The sequence below is a fragment of the Vigna umbellata genome, chromosome 2 (assembly GCF_029865625.1).
Source record: "Vigna umbellata cultivar VRB3 chromosome 2, Vumbellata_1.0, whole genome shotgun sequence".
NCBI lineage: Eukaryota > Viridiplantae > Streptophyta > Magnoliopsida > Fabales > Fabaceae > Vigna > Vigna umbellata.
Window position 1 is genome coordinate 8,151,690 of NC_142166.1, and position 24,896 is coordinate 8,176,585.

Here is a 24,896-nt window from a genome sequence, read left to right on the forward strand (position 1 = left end):
TTATTGCTTTTATTTAAAGTTTTGTATATTGATGATCATCTACCAATAATATTCAGATTTTTCTGTGAAAAAGTCAACACTGGATACTCGTTGAAATGATTCAGAGAGCTATACCTATAACCTCATTTTTTTCACTTAGTCACACATTTTAGAAAGAGAATTTCACATTTGTCGTATCATTCTTAGAATATTTTTACTGAGAAATATAACAAACAAAGAAGATTACATATGAGAAAAGGAGTTATGCACCATTGGCTAACAGGACACATTGAAAGTTCATCATGAAGACATAATATAAGACCATAACATCTAAACAAATACTAAAAGTAAAACTATGCGTTGCAAAGAAATTGATCTTATAGAGTAAGCTTAAAGTGCCACTCCCAAAGTTTATGAAATGTATTTGGAAAAAAAAAATCCCTATAATTTGGATGACACTTAAAAAATCAAACTTATAAATGCTAGGATAATGTTTTATTGAAACCTGTGATTAATAATTGAATTAACCATAGTTAGATGGCTTGGGGGTGGGTTGTTATTAAAAAAAAAAAAACTTTCTTTGGAAACAACTTGAGAAGGACAAATACAATAACACAAGTGTAATAGAAGAAGTAAGTAAAATACTTAATTTTTATATTTGTTTATCTAAATACTACATTACATTCTTTTACAAATAATAAAAAGTTTCAATAATCAAATAATAATTATAAGTATTTTTAATGTTATTTGTAGTTTAAGTCATTTTATATTTCTGGTTCCATTGAGTGACATCGTTAGAGTCAATCACTAAATTTGAAGTATTATATGTTTTGAAATCCGAAACTTCGACACAATTTTGATTTTAAAAAGCATATTGTAAGGTGAAAAGAGAAAGGACTATTTAAATTGTTATTGGTCTCGACTCTTAAATGATGTGAGATTATTAGATGTAACCAACGTAAATTATTGATCGGTGACATTTTTGTAAATAAGTGGGCATATAGACGTCTGTTAGGTGGGGCCCCGACGTCTATAATATTATAGACGTCGGGGCCCCGTTAACAGACGTCTATATGCCTGACAAATAGGTGAAAAGTCATTTTTTTCAGCCTTAGAGATGTCCGATCCCGCCACCCCGATGTCTATATTCGATTATAGACGTTGGTGCCCCTCCCAACAGACGTGTATATGTCTGACAGGTAGATGAAAAGTTATCTTTTTCGCCGTGAGACGTCGGATCACGCCATCCGACATCTAAATGGCCTGATGATAAGTTGTTTTGGACGTCATATTAGTGAGGGCCCTGACGTCTAGGCCAGAATAGACGTTGGTTCAACTGGGGAGCCGGCGTTTAGTTTGCTGTTAAATCATACATCAAACCCGCTGTTATGAGCACCACTTCATCGTCTTCCTCCTCGCATTTTCTCTTCGCGGTATTGCTTTTCCAGGTACGTTTTTGTCTCTTTTGAACCGTTTAAACATACATTTATTCCGATTATATTAGTCTCTGCTTGATTATCTTTCACTTGAACCGATTAAAATGAGTTTTTGTTATGTTTTGGTGCAGTTTTTCTCGTGTCTTTGGGTAGCGTTGTACCACATTCTCTCTTTTCTAGTTTCCTCGTAAGAAAAGCTTGCGTCTTTTGGATGTCTTATAGCATTTCAACCAAAAACCGAACTTCGGTCCTTGCCTAGTTCTATTGTCATCGTTCGTTTACATTGGCAGTTTTAATGGAATTAGGCAAGGACCCAGATTCGTTTTTCGGTTGAAATGCCATAAGAGATCCAAAAGACGCAACCTTTTCTATGACAAAACTAGCAAAGAAAGAAGGTGCTACTACGTTACTCAAAGACACGAGTTGTAGTAGACGTCGGTTAATGCAATGTCCAACGTCTAAGGGGCTCCATAGACGTCGAACATTGCATTAACTGACGTCTATGGAGTCCCTTTAGACATCGGGGTCATGCAATAACCGACGTCTAGACGTCGGACCTGTTTGAGTCCGACGTTTGATTAACATCACCCACAAAGACGTCGATTCTGGAGTTGACGTTAAAAGGCCAAAATAACATACGTTAAATGCCCTTTCTACACTAGTGGATAATTATATAATCAATAGAGAGCATGCTAGTCTTGATTCATATAAAATGTTAAATAACCTTTTTAGGTTAGATGATGAGTTTATGCAATTTGGGGTCAATAATTGGTTGCTTTTATTAACTAAAACATGTTAGGAGCATTAAAATATATTAAATTAGCTATGTTGTTTTCTTTGGTATTGTATGCCTCATTTGACATTAAGTTATAGCTTGAGCAACACTCAAATGGTGAGTAATCATTACCTACACCAAATGTTACTACTCAAGTGTCCTCATGAATGTTCAAATGAAAATGTTTTTCCCTCAAATTATGTTTGACTTAAAGCTTGAGCGAGAGAGTTACTAAAAAAGTTGGTCATATTGTTCAAGTGACCAAGTGACACTTGAGCAAGGGAGACTAAGTGTTAATTGTCACTCTATTGAAGTTGATCACTCAAGCGATTAAAGGGTACCTTACTAAGAGATATGCCAAAACAATTTTCTCTTCTTTTGATTTGGTATTGATGAAGGAACATGTGGTTGTTCAAAAAAGGAGTCTTCCTTCTGTTTGATGACAACAAGTTGCTCAAGCGAGATGATATTGTTTAAACAACATAGTCCTGGATATTATCACATGTTTAAATTGCTAAGGGTGTATGATGATGTATGTTTACCTACATGTACTAAATTGTATATTGTAGGATCTTGATATAATAAAGTCTTTCTAGGATATTGTATGATGGTGGTAAACGTCTAATAACATGTCATCTAATGATGCAAAGGTAGATCGTTTGGCAATTGATATTCTTTGGATGTGTTTTGTTAGTTAGGATTTTGTTTATATTTCTAACTAACATATTACTATTTTACTTCCCTTTTATAAGGTGAGTTGTACGACAAAACGGGGAGGAAAGAAGATACAACTTAACACTTTTGTGCATAATACACAAGTCATTTTATTCATTTCTAAATTTGTGTGTTTTTTTGTTACGTGTCTTTGTTTGGTGTGATTTGTAATTTGCTTTGGGCAACCCTTTCATTGATCTTGTACTCAATTTAACATCGATAAAATAATGTACTAGTATTGCATTTTTTGTTTTGAATAAATAAAATTCAAACATAAAAAAAAGTACATTTTATAATGTACCAAAATAAATTTATTTAACTATTTTTTAAACTCAAGATATGATTGAACAATTACTTAAGGCACGAAGTCAAATTAAACATTTATTTAAGAAATGTTTATGGTCCAAGACCAAGATAGTGATGCTCAAGGTGTGAACCTAACTAAGGATGCTCAAGGTCTAAAATCAAGTTAAGAATGGTCAATGGTACATAAGATAAAATACTTTTCACAATATATCAAAAACAAATTAGTTGATTTTTTTTTTAAATCCAGGTTGTGATTGAGTTTGTTAGTATGAAATTTGTTAGCTGTATATTTTCATGTGTATGAGTATACATTTTTTATTTTGCTATCCATAGGTATTTTATGTGAAAAATATAGATAAGCTCTAATATGGAACAAAATATAAATATCTTGGATACACAAATTTTAATAAGAGAGTAGTAAACTTTTAAGCAACTTTTTTTATATAGCTATGAATGTGTTCATATATGTGTAGGAGACATAATCTTATAGAAAATTGCCTAGTAGATTCAATGACAAACCTATGTTTATGCCTACACAAGTGTCAGATGTGTTGTAATGTAGAAAATTGCACCACAAATTCGAGCACAAGGGTGTGGCGATATCCACATAAGTAAGAAAGATATAATTATATAGAAAATTACATAAGAGGTTTGATAATGGAGATGTACCTACATTCACATGCATGTGGGAGACATTATCATATTAAAATTTGTACTAAAGATCCAACAAAAAATTTGTGATTGCATCGACATAGGTGTAAGTGACACATTTATACTAAAATTACACTAGATGATTTTGCTTCCATATGAGTGTGGAAGTTGCGCTTATGCAAAAATTGTATCAAAATCCAACCATAAGAGTGTGATTGTGGTCATATGGTTGTGAGAGTTATATTTATGTGAATAATGACAACAAAGATCTGTCACAAGGGTGTGGTTCCATCTACATAGTTGTGAAATGTGTAATTGTGTAGAAAATTGCACCAAAGAATTAACTACGGGAGATTGATTACATCCACATGGTCATGAGATGTGTAATTATCTAAAAATTGCATTATATATTCAATCACAAGTGTGTAGCTGTTTCCACATGATTGTGATAGTTCACTCACATAAAAAATTGCATATATCAATCACAAAAGCATAACTAAATCCACACAATTGTGCGAGGTGCTCTAATGTGAAAATTTTCACCAAAATTTAAAGCACTAGAGTGTTACTGCTTCCACATGATTTTGTGAGTGCACTTATATATAAAATTGCATTAAAGAATTGATCAGAAGGTTGTGATTACATCATATATATACATGAGAGGTGCTATAATATAGAAAATTGCACCAAATGGTTAGAAAATATTTTATTGAGATCCTAATGGGCATCAAATATTCTTATTGGAATGTTGAAGTTGGATGAATTAGATGGTAAGAAGTTATTAGTTGTGAATCTATGAAAAATAAGTTATGAATAAGGTTGTCATAATACCAAATGAAAGACTATAATGATAATATAAAAAACAAGTATAAGTTGAAAGATAAATGTCAATTCTACAGTAAAATTCTTATATGAACATTTAAAACAATAAAAATGATACTAAAAATATTAATAGTGTTATTACTATATTATATACTATAATTAACTTATAAGATATTATGAAATAGTTAACTTAAAGTTGATAATTAATTCTATGATATTTAGACACATATTTTCATTTTGGTTATTGTATGACCGTCTAGTTAGTTTAAGATTGGACAATACATACATTCAAGAATGTCTATTAAAGCACTCAAAGATTGGGTTGTTAGACCCTATGGACCGAGCGATTTTCCTTAAACAACAATTAAGTTTTGGTGATAATTAGTTTATATTAAAGTATGATCATTACCATTTAGGCCACGATTAGACCGGTAATAATCTGAAGTCATTTCGAAATCTATAAATACATGTTTGAGATCATAATTAATGAGATAAGTGGTTGAATTTATTATGCATTTATTGGTGAATTTGTCAAATCTTTAGTGACTTTAGCATCAAAGTATCTTTTGTATATAATCTCCTAACTTGATCAAAGAGAGTGAAAGACGAAAGCGAGTGAAGACAAACATTCAAACACACAGAACTTAACATATTTATAATTTTGATCTCGTAATGGAAACAATTATCTTTATTTATTTAATCTATTTTTATTTTGATAGCGAAGATAAACTATTTAAATTATATTATCCAATAATTAATTTATTATGTATTTATGAGTAAATTGAGTAAACATGTAACAGTGTCTGTGATTATTTCACAAAAAGTTAGAAGGTCTTGAATTTCTCAAATAACTTTTTTTCTCCATGAATAACAAAAGAGGGTTATTTGTTTAACTCATTTTTAACCATTCTAAGAAGGTTACCCTAGTTTAGACGGAAAAATTGATAGATTGTTTTGAATTATAAATAAAAATATAAGAGTAAAAATAAATGAAAAAAAGTTGTTAAACGAATGAAGAGATATAAATAAAAGAAACAATGATTTTACTCTCATTATAAACAAGGGAAAAATATAAACGAAAATAAATAAATTTATAAAAACATTTTATAATACTTGAAAATTACATATAACCAAAAACGCCAAACCATTTTGTAATATTGTTTTTAGTATATTCTATTTATTTTAAAAATATATTTAATCCTAAAAAACAAAAGAAAGAAGTTGACAGAACGAGGTCAAACATATTAATCAGTCAATTGTTTGTGTGAATTGGTAGTATCCATTTATACTATTTCTCCTCCTTTAAAAAACCGTAATCACATTAATTTTACTTATTTTTAATGTCACGAGTCATCTTAAAGATTCACAGTACATAAAATACCTAATTATTTTACAAATAAACAAGAATGAATAATTTTATATTGATTAAGAAAGTAAGGTTACATAATTTAATTTAACTAATTAATGCTAAATAAAGGTATTTCGCATCATGAATAAAAAAATCATTAAATAAATAATTAGCTAAATGATGTTTTAGAAATAATATTATTTAACAATATATAAAATTAGTTAAATTTATTTTTATTTAAGCTCTTCTGTAAGTGCCAAATTTTTTGTTTGTATATATTTAAGTAGGAGGACTTGCATGTTTTAAAATTTAACACTCATGTAATATAAATTTAATAAACCTTAAAAAAGTATTACACACAAATATTTGTACATAAAATCTTCTCCTAAAAGGAAAAAAAAAGTATGCACACAACTATTATATACTATAATTTTTCAATAATAATTTTATACAATTATTTTTATTACATATCTTTTTCCATTTTTATTTTCTTTCTATTTCTCTCTTCCATTAATCATATATTTTTAAATATAAAAAAACTATATCACATCTCTCTCACCGTCTTACTCTCTCTTCCTTATCCTCTCATCAAAATAAACACACGAACCTCTTAAAGAGCAAACTACTCCATTATTTTTCTCATGATTTCGTATTAAAACTTACAAATAATTTTTGATTTTATAGTTTTCCTCTCTTATGTTTTCTTTGCATCTGTAACTTAGTTTCTCATACATGAAATTAAAGACATAGTCTTGTAATTGGAGAAAGGTATTATGATATTTTCTCTCTATTGTCATAATCTATTGCTATGCACTTATATTAAAAAAATGATATTTTACTTGTTATCAACACGTGTCCACTTTTGAAGATATAATTTTTCAAAATATATGCACATTCATAACATCAGTTGGGCATTGAGCAATAGGTGGAGATGAAAGGCGTGTTTTGTGAAAAGACTATTTATACAAAACATGGATGTCTTTGTTTTTATTCCTTCTGGCATTTCCTCCTTGTCTTCATAGAATACAGACATTGGTGTTCTATCAGTATATTTCCATGCTCTTTTACAGTGTTTAGACTAAGCTAGGGACATACTATGGAATAACATAGCCAGTACCCACACAAACACAAGAAACAAATACAACATACAATAAATCTAATTATAATACTGAAACCCTTTTAAACTCTTTTGCTAGTCTTTCTCAAATTCCAAAGATAAAAACACACACACACACATATATATATATATATATATATATTATAAACTCTGTTGAACTACAATGGTCTTTTTGGTATAGACTACAAATATTTTTTTATGTTATGTTTATGTTCTAGTGTCGTTATCTTATTTCACTACATTTAATAGTTTTGTATTCTTTAAAAATTGAAAAGAAAAACAATTTAAATATATTTTTCTCTTTCAATATATTTCAATAAGTTTTTTAAAGATAAAACTGTAATAACAATTCAAAATTCCAAAACGGATAAACAACAAAAGCTTTCTATAGAATTATACAATACATTTCTATATTTAAGACTCAGAACTCAATGGTTAGGTTGAAATGATTTAACATCAATTAACTCACATGTTCAGGTGATAGATGTTTTGCCTTTCTGAGCAATTTTTTGAGAAGAGTTTAGTGCCCTGAGATTGGAATTGAGCATGCTGAATTTCCTGGAGAAAAGTGAAACAGATAGTGAAGATAGAACAAGTGGGATGATTACAAAATGAAGAGAAACAACTTCTTCCAAATCTGAATACAATGAGGAAGGGAACAAACACGGTTTGCGGAAGAATTAGTGTTGCTCGAATTGACAGGTGCACCACATTGCTTACTTTGTGTTATATCACCTTTAACATTATTATACTTGCACGGGGTCACCTTCATTTGTAATCAATCTAATTGTAAGTATTGAAAAAGTGGTGTAATAAAGTGATCTAAAAAATTGACGTGCAAAATACCCATATAATATTATTATTGTTAACTTGTGAATGTGTTGCTGCATAGGCTGGAAAAACAGAACCTGATAGCTTCTTATGAATGGAATGCACTTCAGGACAGATTGACAAAAGCAGTGAACAGCAATATCTGATGGACCCAGGACTAATTGTATTGATCCATGATTATCAAAAATCATGAGTTTTTAATTACACTTGTTCCCCTTCACCTACCACACTAAACAGTAGACTTAACTCACTTCACCTCTGAATTATGCTTTTGGACCACCACATAATATGGGAGGCAAACCATGTTTTGTGGTCCAATTAATTGGCTAACTCTTTTCATAATAAAACAATTAACAAATTGGTCTTCTTCCTAAGTACAGCTTTATCAATACTTAACCTTGTTGTTTGTTCTTAGCACCACAATTCTTTGGGACTGTATATGTTCCCCTGTGGTTATTTCAGCCAGATAAATTAAAATACGAAAGACAAATTGCATATTATATAAAAATGAAAGACCTGAGAATGATTAGGCCTCTGTGTTAGTGTATGATAGTCTCACCTGAAATGCATTGATTATGATCTCTAAATGGAAGTTTAAAGAAGAGTGAGGCAGAAAAGGGTGTGATCAGAAATGAATTTAAGGCAGGCAGTGTCCCCTTGTGAGGTACCAATCATCCTTTCCCTCACCTGCCCCGTTGGCAACTTTATCATGAGCCATACACGTAATTCCATGGTTCTGACACTCTGATCTAATTTTCCCTCATATGAAAGCAAAGTATTAGAGAGTGACGGTATGCCCAGATACATACATACACACAGTACATTCCATAAATGAATTTTATCCTCTTATTCTTTTCCTGAATCTTGAAATATGGCTCTCTACAAACCCACTTTGCATGAGGACAAAGCAAAAGGGTGGACACTGGCATAGAACAAAACCACTTGCCCCCACCCAAAAAGAAAATTAAAAGCATAATGAAAAGGAGAAGGGGAAATCAAACATAGCCAGCAACAGCATGATGATGTCTGTGGGGACTTCCAATTCCAGCCTATGCATCTTTCCAGGTAATCAAAGCAACTCTAGCTCTATTGCACATTATTCCACTATGCATTTCCCATCACTTATCACTAATCATTCACACAAACCAAAAATTGATCATTCAACAAACAACACCACAATAATGGCAAGGCCAAAATATTAAGCAACCATCCTTTCTTAACCATCACACTATGGAAAAATCTTTTTATCTTCGTTAATCTCAACCCACTTAATTACTCCACAAATTATTTAACTATTCACTCTATCAAACATCTAGGTTAAGGGTGAATGCTTTTGTCCAAACCACATCTTTAACAATTGAAGTTGAAAGAATATTGTAAGATTAAACTGTGATTAGAGCAACGCAATCAATGGCAGTAACTGTAGATGATGAGCTTCTTGATTACTAGAAAATAACTAAAGCTCAAAGAAAAAGGGTAAAAGTCAATCAATGGCTTTTTTCACAAAAACTGTTTTTCTTTTTATTTTTTTCATTACCTTTTGTTTTATGTTCCTCAACTCTATATATAAGCGCAACCCACACTTTGTTTCTTCTAGTCAATATTCCGGTCAAACAACCTCGCCGGAAAATGGACGAGTCGTGGAGAATGCGAATGGGACTCACGCCGGGGCTCCCTCGCCGCAGATCCATGGAGGACCGCTCCGCCTCCCGCACGCGCCGCTCCATCTTCTTCGCCGCCACCGCCGAGGCGGAAACCCTCGACCCCGACGACTTTGCCGATGTCTTCGGAGGCCCGCCGAGGAGCCTCCTCGCGCACAAGTTCTCCAGGTCCAATTCCTTCTACGAGGAGGTTTTCCGACCGCCGGAGTTCTCGTCTCCGGCAAAGTCGAAGGGCGGCCGGAGCCTGCCGGTGTTCCGGATTCCAGCCAAGAACGAGGCGTTTTACAGCGACATATTCGGGTCGGATGATGACCGGCGGTCGCGGGAGCGGTCGGGGCCGCAGTCGAAGGCTAAATCGAAGTCGAATTCGTCGTCGGCGCTGAGTTCCGAGGAGCTGAGCCCTCTCCGGCCGGCTATCGGTGATGACGTGGCATTATCTGCCTTTGCTTCTAAACTCAGGTACTGAAATGAAATCCCAACCAACTAACTGTTTCGAGAGTCCTTCTGCTACGTTCTGAATTGACCATTTTGCCCTCGGTGATTAGCTCTATTTGCGGTTCTGAATTGAAAGAGTAAGAAGGAGTGTAATATAGAAAATGTATTGCAAGGATTTTTCTTTCAGTAAATTTAGTAGACGAAATATCTTTTCTGGAAAATAAACATCACTGTCTGTGGCATTCCTTAATATTGTGAAAAATTATAAAGTAATATGATTGACAGAGTTATGGTTATGGGAAGTCTGAGGTTTCTTTCTGGGTGATTGTTGCAGGCCAATAAATGTCCCATGCAGATGGAACTCAACCACTATGATGCCTGAGGAACACCCAATTAAACAAGGGGGACCACTTTTTCTATTCAATAATCACTCATCTGAAGTTCATTGTCAGGATAATGAGTACAAGGAGACCTTCAAGAGTCCTCGTTTCGGATTCTCACGAAGAGTCTCCTCGCCAGAGACAATTAGTCTCGAATCCAATTCATACCAAAGCATGAAGGTATCCGCTGAGGACTGGGAACTCAGTTCCCCGTTCTCTGCTGTCTCTGGCCTTTGTCAAGAACCTGAGGCAAAATCCTCGGTTCATGATTATATTCTTCCAGAATTCGTCATAGAACAGGACGATGATGAAGTTATGAGCTCCTATGTCATAGAGGTCAACTCCAACCTCAGAGAGGAAAGTTGTGGAACAGCAGACATTGATGAAGCAATAGCATGGGCCAAGGAGAAATTTCAATCACGAAATTCTGATGAAGAATCAAGCTTCAGAAATGAAAGCAGTGAACAAACTATAGCCGTGGAAGGTGATTGTCTTAACCAGAAATAAAATTTTGTGCTTGCTTTTTTCAGCTTATCTTAAAAGAATAATTTCAAACTAATTGAAACCTGCATGATATAATGCAGGAAGGTCTGATGCAGGTGAATGCCATAGTGATGAATCGGGAAACATTAAATCTTCCAAGGTAGTATGATATATTGGAAAAAACATTGCTTATGAGTAACTAAATAAACGTATGCGTTATATGCCTATAGTTTTCGATAGAAATTTCAAATTAGAAAAATATAAAATACTTCGTGAAAAATTGATGAAATCAATTCCATTTAGACAATATCATTTCAGAAATTGATAAAAATACATGGTCATAGAAAGAAATGATAAATATTACCTCAAGTTGTATAATATACTTTATTTACAGGTTGTGATCAAAACAGTCCATAATAAAATAAATGTAAGGAAAGGAACCAAATATTTGTGATTAGAAATGAGTAGGAGTTTAATCAGGCTGCAATTCCTCTCCAATTTAACTTGTCTTCTTATATTTTAAAGCAGCTGAAACTTACTACTTTGTGAAATACGTGACTATCACTATTACTAGGATTTTCCTTTACTTCCATTTCTTTTATCTTAGAACACAGATTTATATTGATGTTCTGTTGTTTCTATGAAGGGACAGACAGAAACAGAGAAGCTGGACAGAGATATAAGATTGTGGTCATCTGGCAAGGAAACTGACATTCGGCTACTCCTTTCAACACTACACCATGTAATGTTTTCTTTGTTACTGATATTTTAGTATTGACGAGATTATTGAATCTTCTGTAATTTTATACCCCTTTCTAAGCATGAAGACAACTGGAGAATTGACATTATTTTATGTTTTCAATAAAAGATTTTATGGCCTGAGAGTGGCTGGTATGCTGTTCCTCTTCCGAACCTAATAGAAAGTTCACAAGTGAAGAAGGCCTATCAGAAAGCAAGATTATGCCTCCACCCTGACAAACTGCAGCAAAGAGGCGCAACACTCCTACAAAAGTATATAGCAGAGAAGGCTTTCTCCATTCTTCAGGTATGTGAAATATGTGTTATATATGCATAAAACCTACTATTTGTTTCAGAGACAATAAAATATCGGCTAAGGATCAACATAGAAATTAAGTTCATATCTACTTTGGAACAGGATGCATGGACTGCATTCATTTCTGAAGACGTTTCCTTCTAAACAGCAGGTGACTCCAATTCCTGATAACTCGGTTTTGGTTTAAAGCTCGTGGGAAAACATCGAGATAAACATTTTGAATGACTAAAGTGATCATATCCATGCAGCAAATACACAAGATGTACATGAAATTTGAAAGCAGCATGTCCACTTGTACAAACTGTTGACTGATGGATCATGGATCTATTGTTTTGTGTTTGTATCATAAGTTGTTGGACGCTTTTGTAGGTATTATTTTGGAAGTAGTTAACAGGAAGTTATTTGGTTGGTTTCAGTACTTGATTTGTATATGATGACATGAAACCAAGAAATTAGCTTTTTATTATTCTTTTGGAACCTTATTCCATTCAGATCTCATCAACAGCAGCCCATCAACCTTTTCAGCTCTTTCTGCTGGATAAGCTTATCAGTTATCATCACATGCTCTTAGATTCCTTTAGCCCTTTTTTCCTACAACAGAGATTTCTTGGTATGCCTACAAATGGTCAAATTGTAAAATTGAAATATTTCCGGTATCATGTATCAGGCTACTGCTGTGAACAAGGCCTGGGTCCAACTGCTACCTATTCTAAATTTCCATGTTTACACATATTGGCTATTCAGGAAAATATGTAACCTTTTACACCTACATCATGTACATGTAATTTCTATGTCGTTGGTCTCTTGATTATATTTCAATCTTGCAGAGATTTTTTGTTCTGACTTTTGACCTATATGATAAAATTTCCACCATATGTGGTTTTTGGTTTGGAGTGGTCCAATTCAAATTCAGTTTAGATAAAAAATTTAGTTTCGTAGCATGTTTGATCATCTTTAAAATATATATAAACATCAATATTTGCCTGAACATAATTTTGTACAAATAAAAGTTGGAATTACTTTTGCATACTTACAAACTTAACTCCAATTTGCAAATTAATTCAAACATGTCCTTTCAAGTTCCATTGATAAATATGAAATTACTTAACATTTTCACCTTTTGTTCCCAGTATCATGAAATCAAGAAAGAAGCACTTTTTTTTTTTAATTTTTGAATCTATTCCATTAAGATCTTATCAACTGCAACCCATTTACAAATGAACTATTTGGGCTAGATAATTTTATCCTTAGTGCACAGATTTCCTTAGCCTTTTTCCTACTTCATAGATTTCTAGCTTTGTCTAGATACTGTCAAATTATAAAATTGCATATTTTAAGCATCTCGTATAGTTACTGCTTAGAACAAGGCATCGTACTGCAAACCTGCATTTAAATTTCCACTCTTACACCTACTGGCTACTGGTAGGAAAATATGAAACCTACAACACCTGCATCATGTCATATTTTCATTGTTGATGATCTTATATCTTTTGACAGATTATTTAAATTCTATTCTTGCAGAAACTGCTTTTCTAACTGCTAGCCTAGATGATAAAGTTTCCAAGTTCCATTGATAAAATATGAAATTACTACACATAGAACTTAATTCAGCTTTTCTTCTCAGTATCATCAATATACTCAATACTATAAAAACGAAACCAGAGATTTGAGACGGAAACTTAACTAGTATATACTAAGAAAGTATGTACTAAGAAAGTAAAAAATACAAGACATATAAACAATTTATCAAACAGTTCAACTTCATTGGAAAACTTTGCATTCACAGAAGTAAATACACATAATGGAATGCACCCACTATAGTCACCCACCTCCCTGCTTTAACAGCTCCCTAAATTCTTCATCAGTGCTTTTAAGCATCACTGACAAAGGTAAAGTGATCCCACTCTGCACAACCTCGGTGTGTCTAGGTTTTATCCTGTTTTCCAAACTAAAAGCAAAGTACTGAGGAAACTCTTTCAGCTCCTCCACTTTTCTCCCCATTTCCCCAGCAAAATAGTCATACTTTGGCTGAAAATTATTCTCTATACTGAAAGTGAGCAGTGCCGGGCATCTCAACACCATATTCCTAATCTCATCCTTGGAAAGTCCCAAAGTCTCCAAAAATCTAAGTTTAGGGATGAGGGTGTGTTCTACATTAGACACCAAGAGAACAGAATCTTGATAAGCCAAGGCCCCCGAATCCTTGAATCCAAGTCTCCTTAGGTAAACCAAAGCTGGCCTGAGCTGGTCTTTAACACTGGATGTAAGCAATCTTGGGCACTTATTGATCACCCTCCTGAAGCTATTTTCGGGGACTTTGAGTTCATTCAAGATGAAATCAAAAACTGGGGTAAGATCAGTTTTGATGTCAGCAGTGAGAATCTTGGGGCACATGCCAAAGATTCTGGGCAGGTCCTTCTCAAGAATGCCATTGGAGAAAAGGAAGGTGATGATGGACTGTATGGATTCCATGGTGGCTGTGCGAAGATCGGGGTTTTGGGAGAGTGCTTTGCCTGCATCAATACCCATTACCTCAAGGCAGAGAATTTTCTCTTTGAATTCAAGGGAGAGTTTGGCGTGGGTTGGAGGGTAAAGTGGGTGACTTTGGAGGAGGCTTTTGGGTTTAGGTGCCACATGCAGAAGGGTTGATCTTAGAGGAGAATACGGTTTCTCAGAAGCGGTGGAGCAAAGGGAAGAGTGCAACGCGACGGCTCCGGCGGCTGGGGGCATGGCGGAGAGTGAAGAGAGAGAAAGAGAGAGTGAGGCATATAGAGAGAGAAGAACGGATAGGGTAAAGGGTGTGGTATTATGGAGATGCCATACCATTGAGGCATGACACGTATGCATATATTGGAAATTTGATTGGCTGAAATGGGATATCACCGCAACATAGATTGCATCTTTCTTCTTATTTATTTGTGTATCTCTATTTCTTCTCAAAATATTGACGAAGGGGTAGAAAGAAACAATTATTTCGGTTCTTCTTTTCATCAAGATTAGCTTTGGGTTGAAATTTCTTTGTTGGGCCTTGATTGTAATTTTTGTTTTAGTTATTTTTTGTAGTGGGCTTATTATTCCACTGTCGGTGCATTTGTTTTCGGCTATTTCTTTATGCACCCCATTATTGTTTTTTGCATACCTCTAAGTTTTAAGCTTTCCCCATTACCCTTATCAAATTATATTAAAAACAGAAAGCTTTTTTCTTCTTCTTTCTTCACTATTGCACTTCATCTTCGATCTCCCTTCTTCTCTCAACAACATTGAAAGATAGTGGTGGTTTTAAGGCAAACGGTTCTTCCACCGTTAAAAAGACGTGGAGTTTAGAAAGTTGAATTCAGAACCTTTTTTTACCTCTCATTCACTTTATGACTCCTGTAGCTTCAAGTAAATAAGATTAAAAAAATGTGATTTTTTTCCTTTTTTTACATTTATCATAATAGTATTTTAAACTGTTTTCTGAACTTATTTCAAATTAGTAATTAATTAAAAAAAAGGTTTTATTAACCTTTTAAAAAACACACGATATTGGGAGAAGAGTTTGCGAAATTTGAATTACCACCTATTTAACCCCCCTGTTGATGATCATATAATCTTCCAATTATAAAAACTAATTCAATAATTAATTACTGAAATTATTTAATTAAAGCAATACTAAGCTCAAGGCTATTTTAAGATTAAAAGGACGGATGTATAGATCATTTGATTTAAAAATGATAATATAAGAAACTTATCTCTAAAGCCATCTTGCAAACAAATGCCAGAAATGTTTAGTTGGCCTAAAGTGTTTTTTTACTTCTTTCAAATTGAAAAGAAAATGGTTTCATTAACCTTTTAAAAATCACAAGATATTGAGGCGAAATGTTTGGGAAATTTGAGTTACCACCAATTTAATCCATGATCATACATTCTTCCAATTATAGAAAACTAATTCAATTATTAATAACTGAAATAATTTAATTGAAGCAATGCTAAGCTCAACACTTATATATTGATCATTTGACTTAAAAATGATAATATAAGAAACTTCTCTTTAAAGCCCTGCAAAAACAAATGCCTGCTTAGTTGGCCTAGATTTCGCTTTTGCATTTGAGGTTTGTAACAGCACAAATTAAAAAATCATCAATCTACGATTTAAATAAAAGCTAATTTCCATAAGCAAACAGCCATATAAACAAACATTAGTTTTCCCTTTTGGATTTGTAAAGTTTGTGACAGCACAAAAATTAAAGTTACACCTATAGAATTCAAGTAAAGGGAATTTGTACTGACGAGGAAAAGAGTCCATGACAGAATCCTCAATGAGCACCCTTAGCTAATAACACAACCAGTGATTGCACTTCGTACGGAGATCAAATTTTGGATGACAGTTATTTTGATGGTTTGGCACCTGCTCATAGAAATTGAAAATCATATTACTTTACAAGTTCAAATTAATGGGAAAAAACCATGGCTAAAAACAAGTACTATAAAACATTTTTATAACTCCAAATCATGAAACGACTTCACCGTAAGGCCGAATCTACAAGTCATTTTGAAACTCTTTCTCTTAAGTCCTCCTCGAGGAGATTTTCTGTAAGTTACACAAACACCAATAACATCTGAACCAACTATATAAAGGATCGATACCACTTTTTACTCAAAAACTTAAGACAATGGGTTAATGGGTCTTTCACCTTTATATACTTTACTTTCTCATTTCTATCCAATGTAGAACTTAGACTCACACTTAGATTCCCAACATTTTCATCTATGCCAAAACATATTTATAATAGTTTCCAAACGCTCCAATCCTTTTGGCAACTCTAACAAACTAATAGCAGACAAACATATTCACTATTGACCTCCTCCTGAAACATACTAATAATAATATTTACGAAACCACAAACCAAAAAAATCGAACAAAGATACAAAATTTCGACATTTCACCCATTAATAATAGTTAGAAAAATAGCTAAAATCATTGTTCTTTCAAATCAAATATCAAGATTGATAGAAAACGAACCATCCTTTCCTCCATCCTTTCCTTCATCTTTTCCTCCGTCCTTTCCTCCATCCTTTCCTCCATCGATAGGCTCAGCTTTCCAAACAATGTCTTTCAGTCCAGTAGCAAGATTTTTGTAGAACTTCAAAGAAAGACAAGTTAGTCCAAGCAAAGCTAATGAAAATGAAAATTTGTTTTACAAAAGAGTCGCTTTACTCGATGATCTGTAACCACAATAATAATCTAAAGATGGAGAAAAGTGCTGCTTTTTTCATCACAAGTATTGATAATATAGAGGTCTTAATTGTACTTCTATAAACAAATACATACATATTTTTTGCATCAAACTTACCTTGTGAAATTCCAGAGTATCTCCTTGAGACTTACGCAGCTCAACCATGTATAGCGAAGGGGCTACCTCTAAGATCTGAAAAGCGGCTCTTAAAGCATTAGAAACAGTCACGATTCCTGAATACAAATAAACTAATATGAACGCCACCCATATCATGAAATAATACTTTGAAAACATATACCTCAGTGGCTACAGACAGATGACCTTTCCGTCCAGTCTTTTCCCCTTGAATCTTTAACTGAGGTGCACCATAAGATAAACAATCAGATATGTATATCAAGTTATTAGTGCTAGAAAGTAAAAATTAGATGTATACCAAGTTATTAACTAAATATATAAGTTATACAGTATGCATTTTTTTTTACCTTACAGTTGTTCTTCTTAACATCAAAACCCAGGGGTCCTGCAGCTTTCTCAATTTCTGAAATTATTTCATCTGCTGAACATTTGGAAGTGAATCGTGTTTCCCTTTTAACAAGTCCCTGGTTGTAAAAAAAATACAACTAGCCTTAACCATTATAATAAACATAGCATAACATGATGGTCTGTGAAACGGAAAGTAAAAATAAAAGAAAATATTCTTTTTATTTATTTTTTCTTTTTTCTACAGGTTTCTGTGATGCACAGTTGTAATAAGGAAAAGTATACAAATCATTTAGTTATGAAGATACACATACCATTTGCTTCTCAAACAGACTACTAAGGTTGAGACCTTGAGATTTAGATATAAGCTCAAAGGCATTCATTGTCACTGGTGCCACATGCCCCTCCTCTTCACGCCTCTCAACTACAAGATTTTTCGAATCCTGTGTACCGCAGTCAATATTGAGATTGAGGTTAGAATCCAAGTTTTGGTGAAAAAAAAAATTAATCAGGCTAACCAGCAGAACCAAAGACTTACCAAAGATTCGCTGAAAATAGAATTTACATCATCAAGACTAACAGCAGGCTGTTCAAATACGGGAGGCTTATATCCCTTCTTGAACCAATTATTCTCAACGACCTCAGCAAATGTAATCCTCTGTTACGTATCATTAAAATAAAAACAGATAAAAGGTTTTTCACATATTTGGTAAGATGGCGGGAAAAATAAGAATATTTGTTAACACCAGGTTAGTAACAGATCACAAGTAAATAAGAAAAGAAAACAAAAGGGCATACAGTGGCAGGATTTGGATCAAGTATTCTGTTGATTAGTTTCTTTGCACTTGAAGAGAACCATGGAGGAGACGTGAACTCAGCCTTGTAAATCTGTCGCGGGAAATAGGAAAAACAAAATAAACGAAAAAGAAGCACACAAGGACTGTCTTTTTGATTCACAAAAGTCAATATGATAAGTTTTCTAGACAGCTTCACGACATTAAATAAATCATGCTAATTATCTAATTCATAAAAGGTACCTCATTTAACAAAGAAAAAAAATACAGTAATGAGCATACATGCATTCGCAAGAATTCCTCTAGTAATTAGTTCGTAAACTGCTTCAACTCTTACAGATTCTAATCACAAAGATTTTAAAGATAATAAATGTTTGAGAAAAATTAAGTTGTACTGTTATGCCCTCGAGAAAGATCAGAATAATGTGAATCGAGTTCGGTCAGGTGAACAGAAGGAAATGGACATGGAGTCATCAAAATCACCTTTTTATATAAAGCCGTTAGATTGGTTTCTTCAAAGGGCAAATAGCCTGCCATTAAAACAAAGAGAATAACACCACATGACCACAGATCTGCCTTTGCACCATCATAACCTTTGTTGTGAATCACCTAGACGATAAGGAAGTAGTGATAAAAGAAGAAAAAATAAAAGTTCATGAGATTAAATGTAATGGTAAAAGCCAATCTACCTCTGGGGCAACATAATTTGGCGTACCGCATGTTGTGTGAAGTAGCCCATCTTCCTATTATCAATAAGATAATCAGTTTCCAATTACACGTAATTATATTATCACTTTTTTCAAAAATTACTCAATGTACTCACCCGAACTTGTTGAGGCAATGCACTCAATCCAAAATCTGATACTTTAAGCACTCCATTAGCATCCAGCAACAAATTCTCAGGCTTTAGCAGATAAAACAAAGGAACAATTTAATTTTATATTCTTTTATCTGCTAAAAATGTGAAGGGTGCAAGAGTTACACACCTTTAAGTCTCTATGAAAAACACCTCTACTATGGCAGTAATCCACAGCACATATAAGCTGTTGAAAATATTTTCTTGCTTCATCTTCTTTCAACCTCCCGCTGCGTGCCTGACTCAAGTTAATAGCAACAAAAACACAGTAGAAGAGTTATATAAAGACCGACCAGATAATACAAGGACTCGGGCCTTCATAAGCTCACGGTAAAGATAGAAACTGCCTTACAATTTTATCAAACAGCTCTCCACCAGTAACAAATTCCAATACAATGTATATCTTTGTTTTGCTAGCCATTACCTACGCAAGGATTAGTCATTTATAATGAAGTTTGGAAAGATTGAAAGACAGGGAAAATATGAAAAAAAAAATGATACAAAATGTAAAGTAACTGGGAAATCATTTACTGTATTCTAACCTCATACATACGTATGACATTTGGATGTCTAATAAGTTTCATTGTCGATATTTCCCGTTTTATCTGCATATCAGTGAACAGTGGAAAACGTCAGGAAGACAAGAGTAACTATACTAAAAGAAAGCACTAAAAACTGTATTCTTAACTTTTATATTTTAATATTTTTTTTATTGTTCATAATTTTTTTATCTCTCTTTATCTATTTTCCAAAAGTAATCAATATTTGTTACATAATATTATAGAAATATTACACAATAAAAAATTTAAAAAAGAAGAAGAAATTTAGTAGTTTAAATTAAGAAATAAAAATATAAATTTAAGAAAATAAATAAAAATTAAATTTGATTACTACTTATTGGAAGAACTAATTTAAATAAGATGTCTGGTCTAAATAAGAAACATGTAACTTCAAAAAAAAATATAAGCATTACAAAGGTTAATAAAAATTTAATTATTTTAAAATAAATCTAAAATTATAATATGTTTTTTTCTAAAAAAATGTAAATTTTATTTAGGTTAAATTTGAAAATAAAAGATAGAAAGAAATAAAGATAAAATTAACTGTACCAAAATGAAAATATAAAAACATATTTTAAAAAACTATAATACCCACACAAAAAATCAAAACCAGAACACAGATCTACAATAAACAGTACTACGCTTTGGTCCACTAAGTTATTTTCATAATCAATTCAGTATTTATCTAGTGTTTTCCCTTTTTCACTGCCCTTGTAGTTAATATAGGATAGTTTTTTTCCTTTCAAAAATTCCATGATTTAGACAAAAGTAAACAAATTCGATAAAATATACTATCCTGTTTAGCTTATTTTTTCAATAAAACCATTTCAAAGTATATAGTTCGTGTCTAATTAATTTTAAATCATGCTAATTTTATTTAATTATTCAAATTAACTGTACAGAAACCAATTCTACTTTTCTAAAATAAATAAATAGGTTTCACTTCTAGTTTATTTGCACATTCTGTTCTGGCTTTCTCCATACACCTCAAGGACAGCAGAGTCAACCCAAAACTTAAAAACTCTAACCCTCTACGAAGACGACAAAATTCACTTTAATAAATGCTGTTTTGACTTCCGCATTCTAAAAGGTCTAACAGTGTGACAAACCAACAAAGGACAACAAACCACACGCCACCCTTTTGCAATTTTCAAGAGTCTGGAAAAACAAATAACCTAACTGAAACCCATAAATGACCTCATATTATGTCAAATAAAGTCATCCATAATAATAATGATTAAGAAAATGTTTAACCCCGTTGAAAACTTTGATATATGAATATTACAAAATTTTCTTATTAGTGTAGGTAAATATAGTATAAAATTTAAAATTCGATTTTAAATAAGAATTTGTATTTTAAGAACTTCAAAACCAGATATTATAATTCAATAAAATATGAATGCTATAAAGGTTTGTATTAAAAAGTTAAATTAAAACATTATATAATAATCTAAAAAGAATTATATAAATTCGGGTTATATCAAAATATAACTCAAATTTAATATTTTAAAACTTTTATTTGATTATTTAATTTATTGAATTTTGAAAATATAAATTCTAAGTAGTTTAGGTTATGAGTTAATTTGAATGGATTATTCGATGAATTCATATTAAACTAATTTTTTTTTAAGAAAAAGTATTTGTTATTTTAAATAAATATAATGAATATTTAATCAAAAAATAACATGTGTAATTTTAATTATAATAATTATAATAATAAACTATAATATTATATAATTTAGTATTAAATTTTAATAAAATATATTACAGAAAAATAAAATTTAAAATACATTTATAAATTTATAAATATTAAATCATAAACTCAAATTGAATAAATCCTCAAAAATATTCTAACCCACTAAAACTTAATTATAATTATTCATTTTCTACAATTTTATTTATCCACCCATCCAATTATTTGTTCAAATTGAATTTCATCATTTTCGGTTGGAGTATAAGCAATCATCTAAAAAAATTGAAAACTAAGATGTTTTGAAACTTCCCTTCGGTAGAGTCTTCTATGCACATTCATTAAAGTTAACCTCGTCATTTTTGTCATTGTATAATAATTAATATATTCATCTATTGCATGTTTTTATAATATTATGCAAACAATCGATAAATTAAGCTCTAATATATTTATAAGAAAACATGGTTAATATAACAACTATAACACCTGTTTTGTCCAAAGCAGCAAGTGCAGGGATGATAAGGGAAATAATCATGCATGAAGAACAATAATTATTTGGTCTTGGTCTCTTTGATAGTTTAGATTTTGAGTTTTTTTTTTTCCTAAGTTTTGTTCACTTAAATCTCTCCATTTATTTTTATTGACTCATTATTAATTCTAGAAAATATAAAAAAAATGGACAATAAATTTTAAAAAATCAAAACTTAAACTTTTAAAGTAGGAAAAAAAAATATTTCACCACTTAACCTTAGTCTTCTCCCTTCCATATCTTTCAGACTCAAGATTCAATAGTATTGACAAGTGCTGGGAAGCATCTCGGCAGGAGTTGGTAAAGATGTCAATGTCATAAGTGCGTTATTGGCTAATATTTATAAATATTCTGATTTTTTAAGAAAAAAATATATTCAAAAATTATTTTAAAAAATATAAAACTAAATAAAAAAATAATAGTCAAATATAATTTTTAATAAATTATATAATAAAATATTACTACAAATAAAAGTAATCTTTCTAAAAAAAATAAATTACTTGTATATAAAATGTAAGTTTAAATAAAATTAATTTCTTTTGAAAATGATTTTAGTTTTATACATCCAAATAAAAAAAACTATAAAGTAAAATTATAAAAAAATCATTTATTCTTTTAACACTTTATGTAAATAATTTTAAGTCAATTATTTAAAAATAAATATTTAAACAAATTGCAATAATCACAAGTTGGGTATATCTCGTCAGTGAGTAGATAATTAAAATATCCATTTTTGTGAGAATGCATTAAAACTGACTAGTCATGGTCAGTTTTATAGATATTGTTTTGTCATTCCTTCCTATGGAATCCAACAACATACTACACAGGTTAGATAAGTCCAATAAATTAATATTTTTTCTGCCTTCCCAAAGTTGGTGGATTGCAGGGTTTATCTGAGTCCTAAGGTCTTATCTGACTTACAGAAGTCAGCAGAAAAATAAAACAGCAGGTTTTTAAAAAAAATTATTTATTTCCTTTCATTTCTTAAAACAAATCTATCACAATATTAAGCTGCAGCCACAGAGAAAATTAAACAATCAAATTAATCTTACAATTTCTTATTCATTTTCATTCATTTCTAAAACTCTCATCTTATTTTTCTTCATACAATTTTAAAAAATTATTTTTGTTTCTTATTATTTTTATCTTCTCTGTCAAATATTCAATTTGTTTGGTATTTATTTTCACACAATGAAATGCAGCATCGCAATTCAGTACAAATAGAAGGATCACAAACCAAAACAAATCCTATTAACAGTAATAATGATAGATAAGAAGACGTAATTAAGAAAACAAATTGTAAATTAGTGGTACCTGGTCAATCATTTTGTGCTTGAGAACTTTCTCCTTGTCGAGAATCTTGATGGCGACGTTCTCTCTGCTTTCCACGTGCCTAGCGAACTTCACCTTGGCGAAATTGCCCTCACCCAGGGTCCGACCCAACTCGTACTTCCCCACACGGGTCCTGCTGCTCCCGCTGCTGCCCTGACCCGAACGTGACGTCATCTCTCTCTTCCTCCTCCTCTCGCTTCCCCCCCCCCCCTCTTTCTCTCTGCAACAATCCCTCTTCTCTCTCCTCTCTTTCGCTCCCTCTATAATATCAACTTCTCTTCTTCTTCAGTGGCTGCCACACGCGAGACTTCGCCACCTTCATCTTCCTTCCCCTTTTTTCTTCGCAATCAACCGGCGTAACCGTTGACCGTTGGATCTGAGCAATTTAATCGAGGCGGTTCAAGAGAAAAAAGGTCGGTGAATCGTTGACAGTTGGATCGAAGGAGGACTCCATCATTTGCGGAGAATCTGAGGAGCTGAAAATTTCTGAAAGAGGAAAATCAAATGAAGCTTCGTGGGAAGCCAGAAGCCTTTTGATAAAAGATTTTCCCCTCTTGCTGATAATGATACGAATCGAAGACGTGGATTTCGATTTTTCTTCGTTAGTGTTTGCTTGGGCTGGTTTGAATCTGAAGAAGAAAGGAATGAATGTTAGCGGTGAATGAATGCCCGAACGAGGAATGGTTTTCTCTGACTATGATTTTATGAACGTTGGTGCTCATGTGAGTCCCCTTAAATATAATTTTTTTCCATAAAACAAAATGACGAAAACTTGAGCGTTGTACAAAGAAAAATCATCCATTATTTGTCTTTTATAACATGTAACTCGTGAATCGGTATTAGTTTGAATATTATATGTCATTATTATATTATTATAAGTAACCTTAGATTTGATTGAAAAAATATTTATTATTAATAGACATTCAATAATAACGATGATTAAATATTTTTAAAAAATAGCAGTTATACTATGGCTTAATTGATCAAGGATCAAATAATATGTTAAAATATTTTTCGTTAATTTTTTGTATAGTTTAGACCAATTGAATATGTATTAAAATTCATAATATTTCTTTTACTTTTTTAGAATTACTTGACGTATAGCTTTTAGAAAATTTCAATACCCAATAAAAAAATACATTTATATTTGAAGAAATCATTTCTACTTCAATCAAAATATAAAATAACATATCATTGAAACAAAAAATTTAATTGAATAATATATAATATTATATATTTCTGTCTCAATTGTTAAGAGTCGAAATCAATTAAACTTTAAATATGTTTTATTTTATTGCTTTTAAAGACACATTTTAATAATAAGAACATAACGATGTTACCTCATTAAACTTGGGATCGAAACATTATTGGTGTTGCTTATGAGGAACGTTTTCTATTGAAAAGTGAACTCTTATTCCTTTTAGACTTTGACTAAGAGCTTATGTTT

The 24,896-nt window shown here is 32.0% G+C and overlaps 3 protein-coding genes and 1 long non-coding RNA gene across 8 annotated transcripts; 1 reads left to right on the forward strand and 3 right to left on the reverse strand.

Annotated features, from left to right (window-relative positions):
• Window positions 1-7,415: 7,415 nt before the first annotated feature.
• Window positions 7,416-9,657, reverse strand: LOC148203339 (uncharacterized). Its single transcript, XR_015784076.1, has 2 exons — window positions 9,517-9,657; window positions 7,416-7,706 (listed from the first exon to the last, which is right to left on the reverse strand). It is a non-coding gene; the product is annotated as an uncharacterized LOC148203339 (long non-coding RNA).
• Window positions 8,813-12,835, forward strand: LOC124848842 (uncharacterized). 4 transcript variants are annotated; one of them, XM_047326665.2, is made up of 7 exons: window positions 8,813-9,044; window positions 9,577-10,099; window positions 10,410-10,939; window positions 11,040-11,098; window positions 11,585-11,680; window positions 11,807-11,983; window positions 12,141-12,835. In XM_047326665.2, the coding sequence occupies exons 1-7, from the start codon at window positions 8,996-8,998 to the stop codon at window positions 12,177-12,179; spliced, it is 1,473 nt and encodes a 490-aa protein (XP_047182621.1). In that variant the 5' UTR covers window positions 8,813-8,995; the 3' UTR covers window positions 12,180-12,835. The 4 variants fall into 4 exon arrangements, with proteins under 4 accessions (XP_047182621.1, XP_087962106.1, XP_047182628.1 ...); XM_088105980.1 differs by having other exon boundaries at window positions 12,144-12,835; XM_047326672.2 differs by having other exon boundaries at window positions 8,818-9,044; window positions 11,591-11,680; window positions 12,095-12,835.
• Window positions 12,836-13,541: 706 nt separating this feature from the next.
• Window positions 13,542-14,875, reverse strand: LOC124848872 (Mitochondrial transcription termination factor family protein). Its single transcript, XM_047326691.2, has one exon. The coding sequence runs from the start codon at window positions 14,837-14,839 to the stop codon at window positions 13,814-13,816; it is 1,026 nt and encodes a 341-aa protein (XP_047182647.2). The 5' UTR covers window positions 14,840-14,875; the 3' UTR covers window positions 13,542-13,813.
• A 1,247-nt stretch (window positions 14,876-16,122) lies between these two features.
• LOC124848863 (CBL-interacting protein kinase 23-like) lies at window positions 16,123-24,208 on the reverse strand. 2 transcript variants are annotated; one of them, XM_088105981.1, is made up of 16 exons: window positions 23,432-24,208; window positions 19,881-19,943; window positions 19,691-19,762; window positions 19,469-19,576; window positions 19,306-19,386; window positions 19,172-19,225; window positions 18,966-19,091; window positions 18,487-18,576; window positions 18,227-18,346; window positions 18,003-18,131; window positions 17,691-17,807; window positions 17,507-17,563; window positions 17,326-17,400; window positions 16,995-17,115; window positions 16,476-16,562; window positions 16,123-16,379 (listed from the first exon to the last, which is right to left on the reverse strand). In XM_088105981.1, exons 1-15 carry the CDS (start codon window positions 23,621-23,623, stop codon window positions 16,519-16,521), a joined length of 1,449 nt encoding a protein of 482 aa, XP_087962107.1. In that variant the 5' UTR covers window positions 23,624-24,208; the 3' UTR covers window positions 16,123-16,379; window positions 16,476-16,518. The 2 variants fall into 2 exon arrangements, with proteins under 2 accessions (XP_087962107.1, XP_047182638.1); XM_047326682.2 differs by lacking the exon at window positions 16,476-16,562 and having other exon boundaries at window positions 23,432-24,205.
• Between the last annotated feature and the right edge of the window lie 688 nt (window positions 24,209-24,896).